This window comes from Paramormyrops kingsleyae, chromosome 1, assembly GCF_048594095.1.
Source record: "Paramormyrops kingsleyae isolate MSU_618 chromosome 1, PKINGS_0.4, whole genome shotgun sequence".
Taxonomy (NCBI): domain Eukaryota; kingdom Metazoa; phylum Chordata; class Actinopteri; order Osteoglossiformes; family Mormyridae; genus Paramormyrops; species Paramormyrops kingsleyae.
The window spans coordinates 36,546,349-36,563,724 of NC_132797.1; the positions used below are offsets into that span (position 1 = coordinate 36,546,349).

At 41.0% G+C, this 17,376-nt stretch overlaps 3 protein-coding genes across 8 annotated transcripts; 2 read left to right on the forward strand and 1 right to left on the reverse strand.

Moving 5' to 3' along the window:
• Positions 1-326: 326 nt before the first annotated feature.
• dnajb11 (DnaJ heat shock protein family (Hsp40) member B11) lies at positions 327-5,946 on the reverse strand. Its single transcript, XM_023805722.2, has 10 exons — positions 5,812-5,946; positions 4,846-5,002; positions 3,951-4,048; positions 3,608-3,740; positions 3,367-3,509; positions 3,195-3,277; positions 2,339-2,396; positions 2,092-2,203; positions 1,593-1,752; positions 327-1,342 (listed from the first exon to the last, which is right to left on the reverse strand). The coding sequence occupies exons 1-10, from the start codon at positions 5,907-5,909 to the stop codon at positions 1,278-1,280; spliced, it is 1,107 nt and encodes a 368-aa protein (XP_023661490.1). The 5' UTR covers positions 5,910-5,946; the 3' UTR covers positions 327-1,277.
• A 10-nt stretch (positions 5,947-5,956) lies between these two features.
• Positions 5,957-13,573, forward strand: tbccd1 (TBCC domain containing 1). 4 transcript variants are annotated; one of them, XM_072715109.1, is made up of 9 exons: positions 5,957-6,046; positions 6,469-6,535; positions 7,751-8,075; positions 8,894-9,225; positions 9,373-9,534; positions 9,791-10,157; positions 11,334-11,520; positions 11,606-12,109; positions 12,584-13,573. In XM_072715109.1, the coding sequence occupies exons 3-9, from the start codon at positions 8,024-8,026 to the stop codon at positions 12,804-12,806; spliced, it is 1,827 nt and encodes a 608-aa protein (XP_072571210.1). In that variant the 5' UTR covers positions 5,957-6,046; positions 6,469-6,535; positions 7,751-8,023; the 3' UTR covers positions 12,807-13,573. The 4 variants fall into 4 exon arrangements, with proteins under 4 accessions (XP_072571210.1, XP_023661472.2, XP_023661471.2 ...); XM_023805704.2 differs by lacking the exon at positions 7,751-8,075; XM_023805702.2 differs by lacking the exon at positions 5,957-6,046 and having other exon boundaries at positions 6,398-6,535.
• Positions 13,574-14,740: 1,167 nt separating this feature from the next.
• On the forward strand, positions 14,741-17,002 carry crygs2 (crystallin, gamma S2). 3 transcript variants are annotated; one of them, XM_023805710.2, is made up of 3 exons: positions 14,741-14,793; positions 15,330-15,584; positions 16,645-17,002. In XM_023805710.2, the coding sequence occupies exons 1-3, from the start codon at positions 14,776-14,778 to the stop codon at positions 16,900-16,902; spliced, it is 531 nt and encodes a 176-aa protein (XP_023661478.1). In that variant the 5' UTR covers positions 14,741-14,775; the 3' UTR covers positions 16,903-17,002. The 3 variants fall into 3 exon arrangements, with proteins under 3 accessions (XP_023661478.1, XP_023661477.1, XP_023661475.1); XM_023805709.2 differs by having other exon boundaries at positions 15,330-15,572; positions 16,630-17,002; XM_023805707.2 differs by having other exon boundaries at positions 14,785-14,805; positions 15,330-15,572; positions 16,630-17,002.
• Positions 17,003-17,376: the final 374 nt, after the last annotated feature.

Genomic DNA, 17,376 nt, shown 5'->3' on the forward strand with positions numbered 1-17,376 from the left:
ACTGTCTCATTCCACGTTATAATACAGCTCTCCTCAGTCCTCTCCATGAGCATCACCAGTCATAATTAGGTTGGGCAAGCATCGAAAATGCCTTTTCACTACATTGTTACAGGATGTTATTACAGGGCACATTGATTAGGGTAATAAAATAATGGTTATGATACAGTAAATCGTTATACTGACAGTGCAACAATTATCTTTTTAACTGCTTGCTTGGTATAATTCTGAAGCTAGCAGTTTGTATGGTGCTTTGAAATATGATATGACAAAAATATTTCAGTAGGAGAGGGAAAGCGTCCAGAGAAGTAAAGCTTAAGACACAAGGGTACCACTGAAACAATAAACCTTTTAATTGTCAATTTTCAAATGAAAATGAAACATTTTCTTCCTCCAGGGCACTGTAGAAAATAGTCTGTTATTCACAACAGACTCACAATCAAATGCAGCCCAGAGAAAATGTCCAGATGTTCATGAGTAAAGAGATAAGAGAACCAAGAGGGGGAAATGGAAGGTAAAAAATGGAATAACTGAAGCCAGACAGGCGGTTGCTGATCTAAAAATCTTATGCACTGAATATCCAAAAAGTGAAAACAATATCGCACAACACAAAGATAAGCAAGGAGAAGTTGCAAGTACCCAAGGAAATACAAATCAAAGAAACAAAAATGGCCACACACTCTTGTAAAATCACTACAAGACAACTAATGTGAGAAACTAAACACCATATTTATTTTTTTTAAATCTTGGAATAAAAGTTTTTCCAAACTAAAAGAAAAATCATAAAAAAAATCTTTGATGGGAAAAATAAGAGCGAGCATTTCCATCCTGGCAAAATTCCGAAGGAAGTGCTGCCTCATTTCTGAGCAATGGAGCGATTCCTTCTTAGGATTTCAAGCCATCAGCTGTGACCGGCTGTCCTGCTGACGAAGGGCTAGTCAAGTCGTAGTCGTTCCATTTAAGAAGATTTCAACCAAGAGATTTCGACCTGTCAGATAATGATTATCTTCATTTAAGAAAAGAAAAGAAAGAAAACAGGGGGGGAGGAGACACCTGAAAAACTAAAATAAATATCCATCAGAACTGGAGGAAAGGATGCTACTTCCAATCACTTTGCATTTCCTAAAAAAGGGAGCTGGGGTGGATCCACAAGCATTACGCTGACAAAATGAACATTAAAGAAAAACGTCCTGAGTGACATCCAGAAAAAAATGAATTCATCCTGATACGGCTCTCTGTGCCTGTGCACACGAATGCAAGTCCTCGTGTGCATTAGTGTTTCAGTATCCTTGTAGTCCATTATAAACCTTCTGTATTGATTCCTGCTTCAACAACTCTTTCATTGCTGGAACAGCAGGACAAAAAGAGACAATCACACACAGCTCTGCAACAAAACACTCTGCTCATGTTTAACACCCTTCTCATGCACTGCTTTACATATTTCTAATAATTAAATGATTTCACACAGTTGCTCTTCTTCCCCCTGCCCAAGTAGCTCCTGCCCCATTCAGTTTATACTTCTCACCATCCAATCATGTTGCACCGTTCACTCTGCCCCACTCTGTGCACTACAGCTTGCACACGCTCTCTCATACCTGCTCTTTGCTGTTCATCCAGCTGATCCTTTGGGAAGTCCACATCAAAAGTAACAATGAGTGAGCCTCGGATGTTGACGTTGTCAAAGTTTGGAAGCCCCTCCCCCTTTTTCCACAGCTTGGCTCCAGGCTTGGTGATTTTATCTCTCACAAAGTGAACCTGACACCAGTTTGCCAGCAGTGCAGAGTAACAAACAATTTAATTAAAGGATGTTGTGAAGTAAAATGAGAGATTTTAAAAGGTATTAGAAGCAAACAATCTCATTCCCATATTTCAATCTATATATCAATTTGCCTGCATGTCTTTGAAAACTGGAGAACCTGAAGGAACGTGACGCAACACAGGGAAAACATGCAAATTCCACACACAAACACAGGGTGAGGGAAAGTTACAAACGGCCAATGTGTGGTGAGGCTACAGAGCTACCCACTGAACCATCAGTCTATAGATATGTACTATGAAGATGGCTTTAGGAGGACATACTGTAGATGTACATACCTTGTGTCCATCTAGGTGAGTGATCTCCATCTCAAAACCCACCAGCGCCTCCACCAAGGAGATGGTGACGTTAGTATACAGGTCATCTCCTCTGCGCTCAAATACTGGGTGCCTTGAAACATGGACAGTCACAAAAAACTACTGTTTTCTTGAAACAACAACATACAAGACTAAAGTTACCAGAATAGATGTTGTTATATTTCCAAAGGTACTTTTATGAAGTACTGAAAGGTGATGTCAGCCTTACTTCAAAACTTTAATACGGAAACGTAAATCTCCTGGCTCTCCATCTATATGTGGTTCACCTGAGAAATACAGTAAAAAAAGAAACCAATGATGTAGTTGTAACTGAATACAGCAGAAGTGGATGCTACGATACAATAAGTAGTAATCAGTAAGTAAGTAGTATTTATATTAAACTGATTTAATAATTGCCTTTTGTATTGGTACCTTAAATAAACACAACTAAAGCGAATACGATCCCAATAACAGACAATGCAAGTAAAATAGTACCAATAAGGATACTATTTTGCCATAATTACATTTTTCATATAATGCAAAACCTAGAAGGAATTTTCAGTGAGGGGGACAAACAGAATCCTTTTCATGTTAAATCACTTCATTTAAAAACGTGTACCCTGTGCAGAAGCGAAATATATTTCCATGACTTATCCAACTGAATGACCTTCATATCAGTGAAGCAACATTATCTGAAATCAATATAATATCTAGTGTTCATTTCTCTCTGATCAGCCACACAATTACTGAAATATGTAATTCATTAACTACGTACCAAGTACTGACAAATACCGTCTTTTGTCACTTGTTAGGCTTATAGCTATAACATTCTAAATAGAATAGACACACACACACACATTCAGGCATTACATCATACTTAAGCTATTAAGTATGATGATTCATTAAAAAATGAAGGGGTCTGAATAGTTTGAGAATGTACTATATGTCTGGCTTCTTGTTATAGTCTGTGCAAATCAGATACAGACTGTGGTTTCACTAAAGAGTTGTATCGTATACTAGCTTGTATTGTTGTCAGTAGGATTTTAATCGAGTCATCTACCATGTCTGCTATTTAACGCTCTTACCCTCCCCAATGAAGGGATACTCCATGTCATCCCTTACTCCCTGCTCAATCTCCACCTCTAATGTCCTCTCTTCATTTACCAGCCTGTGGAGGAACATGTTTATTATTAATAGCTATTTTTGATTTGGAGTGGTGAACTCTCTGGCAAGGGTAAGCCTAATACAAAGACTCACTTGACATTGGGACACTGATCACAGACGACTTCCTGAGTCATCTGGAAGCGCCCAGGTCCCAGCTGCGTTGTTCTCATTTCTTGCCTACAGTTGCATTTTCTCGTCCCTGGGGCCTCTTTGGCTACGGGTTTGTTACGCACCACCTAAGGAAAAAACATATAAAACATATGTGAAGATGAGGATGGCCACGACATTATTACAAATTATCACCCTCTTTATCAAAAGACAAGGTGGAATTTACCTCCACAAAATTTCCAGAATAGACCTCTTCAAGTGTGACCTCCAGGTCTAGCACAATGTCATTCCCTCGAGGGACATTGCGATCTTGATTCTGGGGGCTTCCACCAAAAAATGTCCCAAAGTTGCCAAAGAAACTAAAATAAAAGAATGAAGAAAATGGGAAACATGGCTCTACGAAAGTGTGTGTATATTACATATTTACTGCATTTAAACACAGAAACCTAAAGATAATTCTTCCAAAAAACAAAACAAAAAATATATGATTGTACACAAACTGGGCTGTTTCTGTCTAAAAAGACATGCCTCTGCATTTCCCATCATATCCACTGTCTGTTAAGATATACCTAGAGAAGATATCATCATGGGAACTGGAATGGCCTTCTTTCAATCCCTCCTCGCCAAACTTATCATATTGTTTTCTTTTCTCCTCATCAGAGAGCACCTGGTTTCCATACAAAAGTGAAGATACACACATAACTAGATGAGTCAAACAAAAATATTTAATATTTTAATAGTAAACTACAAATAGTTTTAAAATTATTAAACTTCGCTGTTGGCTCTTAGTAAAATGTGCCAGATTTCATCACAGTCACTGACAAAATTATTTTTCGTTTATTTCCATCACTTTCATAAGAGCATTACACACTGTAAAACACCATTAATACAAAAAAAGTTCACATATGTACTTCACAAACGCAACATATTGGAAAAACACGACCGCGAGATTTATTGTCTAATTTTCTGATATGAAAAAAGTTTAGTTCTCGTTACCCAAGTAAGATTTCAGGAGGATAGCATCTGATGCATGGTTTACATGTACGCAAGCACTAGGTTCAACTTTCACCCCCGAAATCTACCAATCAGGAATGGCCACACAGTCTTCATGACCAATAGAAATGCCACATCGTTTCCAACAGCAACATGATCAGCCGACTCGCTGAAAACTTACTCAGAAATTCCTGTTTCGCGTTGGATAACTATTTCTTACAAGATAAAAACTGATATTCACACATACGATACTGAACTATATTTTACTTCCCGTAAAAGTGTTTGCGTGTGTGTTTCATGTACAGCAGCGACACTGAAACCTCTTCGGTTTTTCCAGAGTTCTCAGCCCAGAATACAATAAGCACTATAGAACAAGCATGCGTTTCTGACAGACCTTTTTCGGAATTTTTATATAAGAAACAATAGCGTGCTAACCTCTGGGAGATCTCATTATATTACATGCCTTCTTACCTCATATGCTGCCCCTAGGTCTGAAAACATGTCTTGAGCTTCTGGATCGCCTTGATTCCTGTCTGGGTGAAGCTGAAGAGCCAGTTTTCTGTAGGCTTTCTTGATGTCCTTAATAGATGCCGTCTTGGGCACCCCCAAAATCTTGTAGAAATCGCGTCTACATTATAAAAGTTGCGAGATCATATTTGCTTAAATGACTTAAAATCGTTACCAAAAAGAAACGAATGCATTGAATTTATTGTAATATAAAAATTTGAAAATATTTTAAGCGTAATGAAACTCCGTAAGTGTGATGTAAGAATATCCGTGACTGATTTCCCTTGGCGTTCTTAGTATTTACTGCACAATGAATGACATTATTAACAACGTCTATTTTACCATGTGAAACCTTAATGTCAGTGAAAACAGAGTGACGTTTTGTATTCAATTACTTTGAAAACGAAATATTTGATTAATCAACCAACTGACCCAGTCCTTCAAGAACAGAAATCAGATGGTCAGACACACTTTTCATAATCTGTCAAAGTTTAAGTTATGCTTATGCATGTCGCTGGGGTTACTTCTTTAAGAAAATATATATTCTTAATGTATACATAAACACATTGAAATTTATTATAAAGCGAAGAATGCTTGACAATTGATCATTTGTGACGTATTGCCCGTACATTTGAATTTTAAGCCTACAAGAAATTCCCTAACTTGCCAATAAAAATAGCATGACAACACGAAACAACAAATGGCTAATTAAAGGAACCGCATTGTTTACATGTATACATTGCTATACGGGTTCACAATAACGTATGCGTGTTAAAAAAATGTAAATAAAATATTCTGGTTCTATCATAAATGAATCGATACCTCCCCAACTACTTCAGCAGTTGTAGACCAATCACAATGCAACATGTGTATCAGCAAGCAATCCCATTTTGAACACTTTAAACTGCGGTATTATATTAGATTACTTACCCTGCGAACACTGCCGCAACAAAACACAGAAGCAAACAGCACACACTCCATAAATTAACACTTCTCGGAGCCATAGATAACGTTTTTGATGTTAACATATGAAGTAAACTCTTCCCCTCAGTTCCAGGTTCAGCCTGCCTGTCAACAGCTTCTTCCTCTTCTCGCCAGAATCCGCCCGGAAGAACCCACCTCTCAAAACCTCCCTCCGTACTACTAGTGTATCGGACGTTAAAGAGCAAGTGACGTTTTTTATATGCCTTAACTTCGTTCCGAAGTTGCAAATTAATATGCAATTAAAGCGTAATATTTTACCTACTCATTTGAAGAAGTATTAAATCATAGAAACTTTTAACAATATGGTATAGCGTTATGTAGTGTTCTCAGTTTCCATAAGCTAAGTCTGACGTCGATGTGCACGACAAAACAAACAGTTTCTTCTAGATGTCGGAGATAGAGATATAGCTTCTAACTTTACGAATTTATTTGCAGCAACGTCTAAGGACTTGCAGCTCGTGCCAGTGTGTCAAAAAGTCAAAAAGCGCGCCTTCGCGTGCAGGAAGCGCGTGCTCGCGTTAAGCGCGGTAAATGGGAAGACGATGTGTTTATCTGAAGGCTACAAAAGAAAACTATTGTGACTGATTTTTATTCACCATTCAGATGGCTGACGACTAACTTATTGTGGGACATCAGAATCAGTGCTTAAGTGGAGGAGGAGTCTTAAAAGGTAAACGTTTCAGTACTTATAATGCAGTTTGTTGCACACATGATGCTGAAACTAAATCTAACGAGTCATACACAGGCCTGAACGGCCGTTGTCATGGGAACTTGGCGAAGCGTAGACTATGATATTTGTCACTGAAATTGCGAGCGGACCTTAGCGATTAACACAGGGGTGTCAAACTCCAGTCCTGGAGGGCCGGAGCCCTGTGTAGCTTAGTTCTTTCCCTGTTCCACCACAAATGATTAGGCTCAAGAGCTGTGTGGTAATTAGCACAAGGCGTTGCAAGAAGTTGAATCAGGTGTGTTAAATGAGGGGAAACCCATAAATGTGCAGGGCTCCGGCTCTCCAGGAATGGAGTTTGACACCCCTGGATAAACGGATAAGCAGGGTTTAATTAAATTTACGACCGTAACTAGCTAGTTTTATATAACACTGGTATACGGTGATTTTGGTGCCAACGATGTCTGAACGGTTTTATATTAAGTTTATGGTGCTGATTAAGAATATGACCCAGATTGGCTCTAGTTTCTGAGATATTTCATACTTAATTAACGCAACACGTTTGAAAAGCATTCAGAATTGCAAGAATATTTTTATTTTAGTTACAACTAGTAAGTAAACATCATAAAAAAAGACATGTCAAATATCTAACAGTGACAGGAAAAAGTTATGTATGTTTTGATTGTTATTAATGTCAATGCTTCAAAAAAAAAGTACTGTGGCTGGTTGAAAAAGACGACTAATGTCTCCGACGCGCCTTGCGACCTTTGGGGGGAAAAAAGTGATCAAACTGGCAACAATGGGCTCTAAAGCGATCGACTCGCATATCAGGGGAGAAACGCACAAGCGTTTTGTCAAAAGTCGGATAACAACTGTCCCCATTCAGTTGTTTGCCAGTCCTGCAAGTACAACCTCTACAGATAGGCCTACACCTGCTTTGGCAGTGTCTCCAGATCCCACCACAAGCACCTTCAGTACATTCTCCTCAACCGACACACTGAAAGCAGAAGTGCTATGGGCCTTGCAAATGGTTAGCCGACATCACTCCTATACATCCAATGATGACATTCACACTGTGGTGAGCAATTTGCTAGGACACAGTAATTGTAGAAAGTTGTGGCCTACATACCATTCACAACTCATTCAAGACTGGTTTTGAAGTGTGGATGGTGGAGAAAGTGCTCAAAGCACTACATTTTCTTTTCCACTCTGCACCAGCCAGAAGAGAGGACTTCACAGCTGCAACATCATCCTCAGGATTCTCTCTACCTTTCTGTGGCTTGTAAATTTGCCAGCTGTCGAATGAGCATTGGAAGTCTGGCCCTCTATTGTGAAATATGTGGACCTGGTGAAGAAAAAGGTGAAAAACCCAAGGACATCTTCTTTTGACTGCATTTGTGAAGCCCGAATGGATCCCCTTCTTCTGGCCAAACTACATTTTTTCATGGCCCTATCACGAGCATTTCAACCATTTCTGGCTAAATACCAGACATGTGTTCCCATGATGCCCTTCCTTTGGAAGGACTTGGCAGATTTGATCTGGGTAAATATTCACGACCACAGTAACCACAGCAATAAATGAACATGCAAGCATGTACATGTGAACTTAACTCTAATTTTATTTTCAGACTCTCCTTCAACGCTTCATCATTCATTTCATTACCTAAGACACTGTGAAAGAGTCAAAAGACAGACCAAAAGCTATTGCATTTGTTATCACCCCCAAGTCGCATTGGGGGGTAATGCATTATTTTCATGGATGTCCATTATCTCAAAAACTAGAACCAATTCAGCAAAAGTAATGTGATTTTTGAATCAGCACCCTCAAAATACCCTAAACCCATTCAAAAAACCTAGGCACCTGAATTATTATTTTTTGTAGATCTGTGTAATAATTAAACAATAGTCACATTATAAATCATTTATAAGTCCCTTACAAATTATCCAACTTCTTTTTTTTTTTGGCTGGTTGTTGTTTGTTGTACTGGTTCGTTCCTAGTTTTCTTGACCTGCTGATGGCTCAGTAAAAACAAATACTGGAGTCCTCCGCGACCTACAGTATAACCTGTCTGCTTTCATCGCTTACATTGTTTCGATGTGATTTTATTCAGTGCATTAAAGAACGTTAACATCATTTGTATTTACCTCTTTCTTTAGTTACACCTTTATTCATTTAGCTGCGCAAGTATCTAATAGTTTTGGATGTTTGTTAGATTGTGATCTGAATCCTCTTTCCTCACTCCAGATAAAACTGCTTCATCATTTAATTAATGAAAAGCTGTCTGTGTGAATTGTAATAGCAGGAGCATTGATGCTTAATCGGCAGCATCTTTACTGAACCCGGTTGTCTTTCTCTGGTAGTAATGGATCAAAGCGGTGTGAGTGTTTGGGCACGTCTGGAGCCCTTTTTGCTGGGGGCACTTCAGGTGGCTCCCCCGGCCAAGCTCAGTCTGCGCTACCTGCGCAAGATGGCTACCTATGTGCGGACGCGGGAGGGCTGCTTCCCCGAGCTGAGCTGGCCTATGTGGCGACACATTGCATGTGGCAAGATGCAGCTGTCAGAGGACCTGGCCTGGCTCTACTTTGAGACCTTCGATCTGCTGTTGCCCCACACCCCTGAACACAGGCTAGAGTGGGCTGAAGGTGTATCTCAGTGCAGCTCCCCTAAGGAACTTGAACGTCTGCGCAGCAAGGTGAGTGCAGCCGGATACACTGTAAATGGGGCAGAGAATAGGCATAATTTGAAGCACCTGATTGATACCCATTACTTTGTATTTTTCTCTTCATTTACCTTTTTCTCTGTTTTCCCCTTGTCTTCATTGAATTCCCATCTTAATTAGTTGTCTGTAGACACACTGCAGTTCCTTCTCTTCCTCCACACACAAAATTTGAATCGAGTGTCATTGCGGACCTCCTTGATTGGTGAAGAGTGGCCTAGTCCTCGATCCACATCCCTGTCCACATCCTCTGAGCGTGAAGCCAAGACTAGTTCTCAAAATAAGGTACTTGCAATATCCCTGGGAACTGTTTAGCTTTGTTTTAGCTGTTGCATTGTTACAATGTCTGAGTGATTTTTAAAAAGTCCCATAGAATCTATTTTAAGACGGTAGCAACTCTGTGTCAAGCATGTAAATAATCTTCTTGTTCTTGACAGCTTGTTTTTATAATCATTAAATGGTAAGAAAGTTAGCCAAATAACAGCCGATAGACTTTGTTTTGGAATCACCTCTGAATGAATATTCTTTTTTTTACCTGCAGAACTGGGATGACCAAGCACACTTAACCTTTATCCAGAACCACCTGTCCGAGTTGCTGGAACTGCTGATGGAGCCTGGGCAGCTGAGTGCTTCAGGACAGGTGGTGCAGGACAGTCAGCTGTCCATGGAAGCACTGCATGGTCTCAGCTTCCTCTTGGAGGGATCTCTTGGCAGGGGCAGGACTGTGCACTCACTTCAGAAACTACTGGGGCGTGCCCCCCTCCAAACCGAGGCTGGTTACTCCAAGCTCAGCCGTTCCTTCTCTGCGAAGCACCTGCAGGTGTGGCTGCGACAGGTGTTGAGCCTCAACCCATTTGGAGTCTCTGCCTGCTTGCGCTCTGGCAAGAAGTTGGCTTGGGTTCAGCAAGGTATTCTACTTAGGTGCAATCAAAACATCTGTCAACTTCTGCAGATCATATAAGCGATGCTTTGACTTATCTTTTGTCTGATCCTCTTCCTTTGTTACCTATAAATCGTCCAACATTACAATCATTTCCAGTCCACTGGATTCTTTGTTCGTGATTGTTGCAAGGAGGCAAGGTCTGTCTTTAACCCTTGTCAATCAACACAATCTTCAGGTTACAGTTGTACGTTTTCTTCTATTCCAGATTCTCCGCTTAGATTTTTTGCAAATTGTTTGTAAGTTGAGAAGTTATGATGATAGTATGCAATCTTTTTTTTTAGTTGCCAATCTGTATCTAGTCTGTTCATATTCAGTTTTGAATTTACTTGTGGGCTTTTTGCGTGGAGATCATAGTGTTAAATAAGTGCAAGACATATAAAAGACAGTAAATTAATGATGAGCAGCTAATAATAAATAATAACAAAAACAGCACTGCTATGAACAAACACCTGGCAGATGCAGGTGACTGGAGTCCTTTATGACACAGTATGCCATCCCAAGGCTGCATGTTACATACATGCCCTGCACTTCTGTGAGCTCTGTGCTATTGAAGCTCTGATCCACTGCAATGCTTCGCAGTCCTATGTCAAGCAGTTGCAGTACAAAGATGTTATGTAACCAGTGAGGACAGGCTTCATAGCCTTCTCTGAAAACTAGCTAACACTGCTGGTTGACAATTGCACTGTCCTTAGAATGCTGTGGTGTGATATGACCAAGTGATGTTTTTGATGATGGTGACTCTCAAGAATTTAAAACTTGCTCTTCTTTTCTGTGGAGATCTTCTGTATATTTCTTTCATCTCTGTTTGATCTTTGTTCCTTCAATTATTTCCCTTTTGATATCCTTCGCCATGTCCACTTTTTAATCTCAAGGATCTGAGGAACACCCTTTTCCCCTTCCTTTTCTCCTTGCCTGTTTCCTCCTTCAATGGCTCTTCATATTTTGTTGTATTTATTTATTTTTTTGCTGGTAGATTTCTTGAATTCTCAAATGTTGTTTTAGGTGTTGGGGTTATTTTTATGAATCCAAATCATAAATGGCATTTAGGACTGAAAATAGCAGTTTTTCATAGTTTTAGAAACCTGATAAGTGTCTGTTTACAGCATTGCTTATAGCCGTGTGCCTTGACTTTGTGGTCCAGTTGAAGGTGCAATGAAAAGAGCAAGGATTGCACGAAACACCCATGTGGCACCACCAGGCAGCAAGTTGATGCTGATGTCTCAGGTTTTTCGCCAAACACTGGCCAAGGACTCGGACAAGTTGGCCGGGGCCAACATCAAACTGCACCGCTGCAGTGAGGCCTTCATCTACCTGCTCTCTCCCCTCAGGTGAGTGTCTGGTGGGGTCTGTAGCGGGGATCAGGATGTTGCATTTCACACCTGCTCATTGTACTGCTTGATGATTCCATTGCAGGTCGGTGAGCCTGGACAAGTGCCGAAACAGTACGGTGGTGTTGGGTCCAGTGGAGACTAGCGTGCATGTGCAGAGCTGTGAGAACGTGAGGGTGGTATGTGTGGCAGGTCGACTGGCAGTGGGCGCCTCCTCCCACTGCACGTTCCATGTGCTGACGGCCACCCGGCCTCTGCTGCTGCCTGGCAATGTGGCTATAACTCTGGGTCCCTTCCACACACATTATCCCTCCCTAGAAGATCACATGGCTGCTGTTGGCCAGGCTGTGGTTCCAAACGCCTGGGACCAGCCACTGCTTCTAGGTGCTGATGGCAGCACCCCTGATAATGTTCCTTACCGCTTGCTTCCACCTTCTGAGTTTTACCCTCTGGTGGTGCCCTTCAAGATGGAGGGGGACACATGTGAGGTGCCTGGCGGCTTTCCCCCGTCTTATCAGAAAGCCATCGATGGCCGTAATCAAAGGATGAAGGACTGGCAGAAGACAGTGCAGAATGCAAACTTAAATAAGTAAGTCACCTTTCCCCATCATGTTGCCCATCATAGAGGCACAGCTAGCTAGCAGGTAGCAGGGGTGGCCAGTCTCATCCAGAAAGGGGTTTTCACAGCAACTTCATAATTAGATTACTAATTAGAGAACTGATTGGCTGAAGAGTCCTCACACCTGGGCTTGAACAGCTGACCTAAAGGTTATCCCAAAAACCTGCATACACACTGGACTTTTGGATAATATTGGCCACCACTCACTTACAGCTTTCCGTTTCCAGTTCTTTCCAGTAACAGCATGCAGATAATGCTACCATAAATATGGTGCTTAAATGCCAGGTGTTTAAATTGATATTGACAAAGTGCAATGCATTGGTTATTGGGAGCATTTATACCCCTTAATTTTGTATTGGTGAAATGAGCAATGCCTTCCTTATTGCGTCAAGTTAAGACATTTCTAGGCATTTGTACATTTGCCTTCTGTATGTCACATTTCAGAGAGCAACGCAAACAGTTCCAGACTCTAGTGGAGCAGAAGTTCCACGAATGGTTGCTGGATTCTGGCAACCGGCAGCAGCTGGACAGCCTCATCCCATCCGCTCTGAGTACCAAGGACCACAATGGCGCCACGGAGGATGCGAAAAGCACTGAACACGGGACTATTGAGCCAAGTCTTGAAGGTCAAAGGCGGATGGTGATGCAGACACCCATGGCCTACTAATGACTGTCGCCAGCTGAGAATCACAGAACCTGCCCACAACATTCAGCACCTTACCTCTGATTAGATGTCTACATTTTTGCAGGGCATTACAGGCATTGTGTTTGGTTGGAGGGACACACTGACACTGCTTTCAGTTCCAGGGAAGCACTGTTTAGTGCCTTCACCAGCACTGCTGTGGTTATAGCATAATTGAATTAATCAGGGATCATGCTAGTTTCCACTTCATTTCCTTTTTGTTAACAGCATTTCATTTGTAAATTCAGGAAAGTCAGGCTGTAGGCATTCAGATGTGTGTTGTGCCGCATACCTCAATCTGTCTATATGTAGCTTCAGTGTGAGGATATAATATGAAGTTTTTTCAACCAACATGCTGATCTGTCCTTTGGAGTTTTTGCGGTAATGGTAGCAAAAAGATTTATAATCCAGATGATAGACAATGTTTATATTTTTAGTCAGATTGTTCTCAGAGAAATTAAACATTGTACTGTGGATATATCTGCATTAACCCAGTTACAAAACATTTTAAGTAATTAAAGTTGCATTTTTACATTAAATGAAGTTATGAATTTTTAAGTCCAGCATTGCCCTTATTCAGTAAATTGGAGATTTTACATGCCCTGGTACGCTTGTCTAGTTAGAAATCACCTTACTTTGTGAATGTACTGTATGGTTCAAAAGGTACATCAGATAGTTCTTTTCTGTAGGACTTTTGCAAAATATTAAGCAGTCCCATTGTATTTCAAAAATAAATTAAATGTTTTGCTTGATTTCAGTTTTTTTGTTGACCTCTGTAAACTTAAATAAGTAGTCTGAACGTTTTAAATGTGAACATATGCAAGTATTAGAGTGACACATTGGTTTAATGAGTAGCACTGTTGCTTCGTACTTTACATTTTTTTCATTTTGTAGATACTTTTATCCAAAGCGTCAGGGTCAGCCAGCCAGGCAATTGCGGTTAAGGGACTTGCTGAAGGGCCCAGTGGTGAAATCACATTGGTGACTCCCCAGCACTAAAACTAGCAACCTTCCAGTCAGGGTCACAGCTTCCTAATTGAGCCACACACCCTCCTCCACCAGCTTCAGAGTTGGTAGTTGCAATCCCATCCCCTGTCTGAGGTTTTCCCCTGCATTGTGCTCTATGATAAGCTGCAATAAGCTCCCGGACTTCCCCACAACCCTGTACTGGCTGAGTAGTTGGAAGATGGTTGGATATAAGCAGTAAAACATGTAAGAGGGACTGTGAGATAGAGTGACAAACAGCACTGAGCAGTGGACAGTAGTGTAGCCACTCAAGATATGGTGAATATGACTAGTGATCCAATGATAAATGTGTTATTGCTACTCTGACTCAGAATACAAACTTAATTTGCTCATGCGCTTTCTGGTTTTGCTTTGAAATGGAGTGTAATGTGCTGGACCAATTAACAAACATTTTCTTGTCAGCCCCAAACCAGGAGGGCTGAATGGGGACATGGTGGTGTGCATTTGTTTTCTTTTTGCTTACTCAGGTTTTACCCTCTTGTACAGTATTTATTATTGGCACCCCCAACACACATAGATTTTTTTAATTGTTTTTGCTTTTTGTTATATGAGAATTGCTGAATCACAAAAGTAGTTCTGCTCATCCAATGCACAGTGATACAATGATCCAGAGTGTCTGGGCTCTGAAAACTGGCATTGGGTTTCTTGGCAAAGGGATGGACAGCGGGTGCTGTGGTGCGGGTGGGGTTAGGGAGGGGCTGGTGTGGGGGTGTTTCAGGGAAACACTGGCCTGCCTTTATGCCATAATCCTTCTTTGCTTTTCTGGAAAACATGAATAGCCTCAGAATCACCGACTCAATTTTTGGATCTAATTTTCATGACAAAGCGACTCCCATTTATAAAACCCAGTAGGGTATAAAAATGCCCAGCAGGCTAGTCTGCCCCAATGCCAGGGAGACTTCAGGGAGATAACCCGTGTGTTTGAGCCATGTCAAAAATGGGCCGGGTAAGTACAGGAGCTTCACGCATTTCAGTGACTCTCTGCAATTAATTGGATGCTTAAGCCATTGGTGTCACAGTCTGCAGAGCAGTAATGACTGTACAGCTGAGCCTGGAATGATTCTGAGCCTGACGCATGTTCTTTTCTATGCACTAACAGAACCCTTCATAGATATTGATCCATGATCATGCAGTCAAGATAAAGGACTGAAAGCTTTGTGTCAGTCTTTGACCTTTTATAGCCCACGGTGCCTGCTTGCTTTCATGCTCTATTGATGTCATGGAATTGAACCTTTCAGCCAGATTATCTGTTCAGGGCAATGCTGTTTTCCTAATGAAAGCCTACAGGCAAGTTTAGTATTCTAGTTACAGGAGAGTTGCAAAAATTAGATGGTTGTAGCACGCAGACAGTAATTCATGTCTGAGATGCAAAAACTGATGTACAACGCCATTCCTCTCAACTTCCAAGGCATGTCACATGAATAAATCCTCTTCATCTAAGCAAAATAATGTTGATTGCCATTTGCATCTTCTCCCTTCTAGATCATCTTCTATGAGGACAAGAACTTCCAGGGCCGTCGGTATGAATGTGACAGCGACTGTACCGACTTCCATACCTACCTGAGCCGCTGTAATTCCATCCGTATCGAAAGCGGTGTTTGGGTTGTGTATGAGCATCCCAACTACATGGGCTACCAATATGTGCTGACCCGTGGGGAGTACCCTGAATACCTGCGCTGGATGGGCTTTAATGATCGCTTAAGCTCCTGCAAGATGATCCACACTGTAAGTCCACTCGTGCTGAGCATCTAATTTTTTTTCCAAAAATAGACAAATATTGTATTAAGGAGCATACTGTGAATACCACTTATAATGCACTCGATTTAGGATACTCAGTAAAACTAAAGATAAATGCAGCAATTGTTTTCCCTCTGATGTAAATGTCTGGAGTACTATCTGCCTGAAGTAAATTTGCCTAAATAGGTCCATTCTTTTTCCAGTCACTTATCCAGTACAGCTTTGTGCAGAGCCAAGACACAGAAGCACCCTGGGTGCAGAGTGCATGTACATGGATACACTGTCAGCCATTTACAGACGGCCAGTTGCCTGACTAAAATAGATTCATTTTAGAAATTTAAAGAAAATGAATATATCATACATTAATGATGATGATATCAAAAGTTTTCAAAAAAGTTAATTTATTGATACTCTTATGGAAGGAAGTTGTGTTATTTCCATTTAATTAATGTAGCACAATGGTCTTTCAGATGCTAAGATCAATAACACCAACAAAGGTTTACTCCCATACCGAGCCAGTGCTTAAAAGAAATTTTAACCTTTGTTTAAACTAAAATGCACAGAAGGGTTTTAATCCATATCAACAATGTGACTTTGTTTTGCTTGAAGTATTGTATGAAGGACAAATGAAATGCCGAGAACATACTTTGGGCAACTGTGTGTGTGCCTTGCAAAAACTTAACTGTCTCCCCATCCAAGGTGCACCCCTACCTCATGCCCTGTGCTGCCTGGGTAGGTTAGACCCTGTGGTGACCCTGTGCAGCACAAGTACTCAGACAGTAAATAGATATAATACTGAATAACATTTAAAACATTTTGACAACATAATAATGAAACCTTTAACAGTGGCTAATTTAACATTATCGCACATATTGTAGTGCAAACAATATAAAGCTTTACTCTAAAATGCAGAGAATTATTTGATTGCAAGCTGAAAGCACGCTTCTGAAACAGACAAAATCAATGACATCAGTACTAGAAAACAAAAGTTGTAACAGTTACCATATTACCACACCTCCCTTTAATTTCCATACCCTGCTTGCAGGCCACTGGGACCCAGTACAGGATCCAGCTCTATGAAAAGGCCGACTTTGCAGGACACGTCTTTGAGTCTATGGAGGACTGCCCCTCCCTTCAGGAGCGCTTCCGCATCAGAGAGTTCCAGTCATGCAAGGTGCTGGAGGGGGTGTGGGTCTTCTACGAGCACCCTAACTACCGCGGGCGCCAGTTCCTGCTGGAGAAAGGCCAGTACCGCAAGTCTCTGGACTGGGGTGCCGCCTGTCCCACGGTGCAGTCGTTCCGCCGCCTCAAAGAGTGATCTCCCTGCCGAGGCCCCCTGCCCCCACCCCGAATACCCCCACCCACCTAGAATAATGACTCACTTAAGCACTTGTTCAATAAAACCTGAGTGGTAAGCACTTTGAGAGATGTTGTGCTTTCACTGAATATTCCGTCTCCATCGATGTTTAGGCTACGAAATTGAATTTTTCATGAACTTGCATGGTTGTGATTTTAAATTTTCATTAGCTTAGCAGACAGTTCTCAAAGCAGCCTACAGTTTTTATTATTTTAATTTGATGTCTATGTCCCTGGATACGCTTGCAGACCTCCTGTTCTCACACACCATCAAAGCACAGGATCAACTTACAAAAGGAAGCTGATTATAAAAAATGCTTATTGGCATTTAATTTATATAGATGACATTTGTGGGATAAAATGTTTTGCGTATATTCAATTACATACATGACACATACAACTTTTGGAACAAGCTGTAACAGGATAAGAACAGGCA

What these genes read in the sequence shown, in the direction of transcription:
- dnajb11 (XM_023805722.2), bottom strand. Translation starts at nt 5,909, where the DNA reads ATGTTAACATCAAAAACGTTATCTATGGCTCCGAGAAGTGTTAATTTA. An exon ending in GATCAGTGTCCCAATGTCAA is followed by an intron (nt 3,278 to 3,366) that starts GTGAGTCTTTGT and finishes GTTCCTCCACAG; the next exon opens with GCTGGTAAATGAAGAGAGGA. An exon ending in TTCCGTATTAAAGTTTTGAA is followed by an intron (nt 2,204 to 2,338) that starts GTAAGGCTGACA and finishes CCATGTTTCAAG; the next exon opens with GCACCCAGTATTTGAGCGCA.
- tbccd1 (XM_072715109.1), top strand. Translation starts at nt 8,024, where the DNA reads ATGTGTTCCCATGATGCCCTTCCTTTGGAAGGACTTGGCAGATTTGAT. An exon ending in ACTTGGCAGATTTGATCTGG is followed by an intron (nt 8,076 to 8,893) that starts GTAAATATTCAC and finishes TTTCTCTGGTAG; the next exon opens with TAATGGATCAAAGCGGTGTG. An exon ending in TTGAACGTCTGCGCAGCAAG is followed by an intron (nt 9,226 to 9,372) that starts GTGAGTGCAGCC and finishes CATCTTAATTAG; the next exon opens with TTGTCTGTAGACACACTGCA.
- crygs2 (XM_023805707.2), top strand. Translation starts at nt 14,785, where the DNA reads ATGGGCCGGGTAAGTACAGGA. An exon ending in TGGGCCGGGTAAGTACAGGA is followed by an intron (nt 14,806 to 15,329) that starts GCTTCACGCATT and finishes TCTCCCTTCTAG; the next exon opens with ATCATCTTCTATGAGGACAA. An exon ending in CCTGCAAGATGATCCACACT is followed by an intron (nt 15,573 to 16,629) that starts GTAAGTCCACTC and finishes CCCTGCTTGCAG; the next exon opens with GCCACTGGGACCCAGTACAG.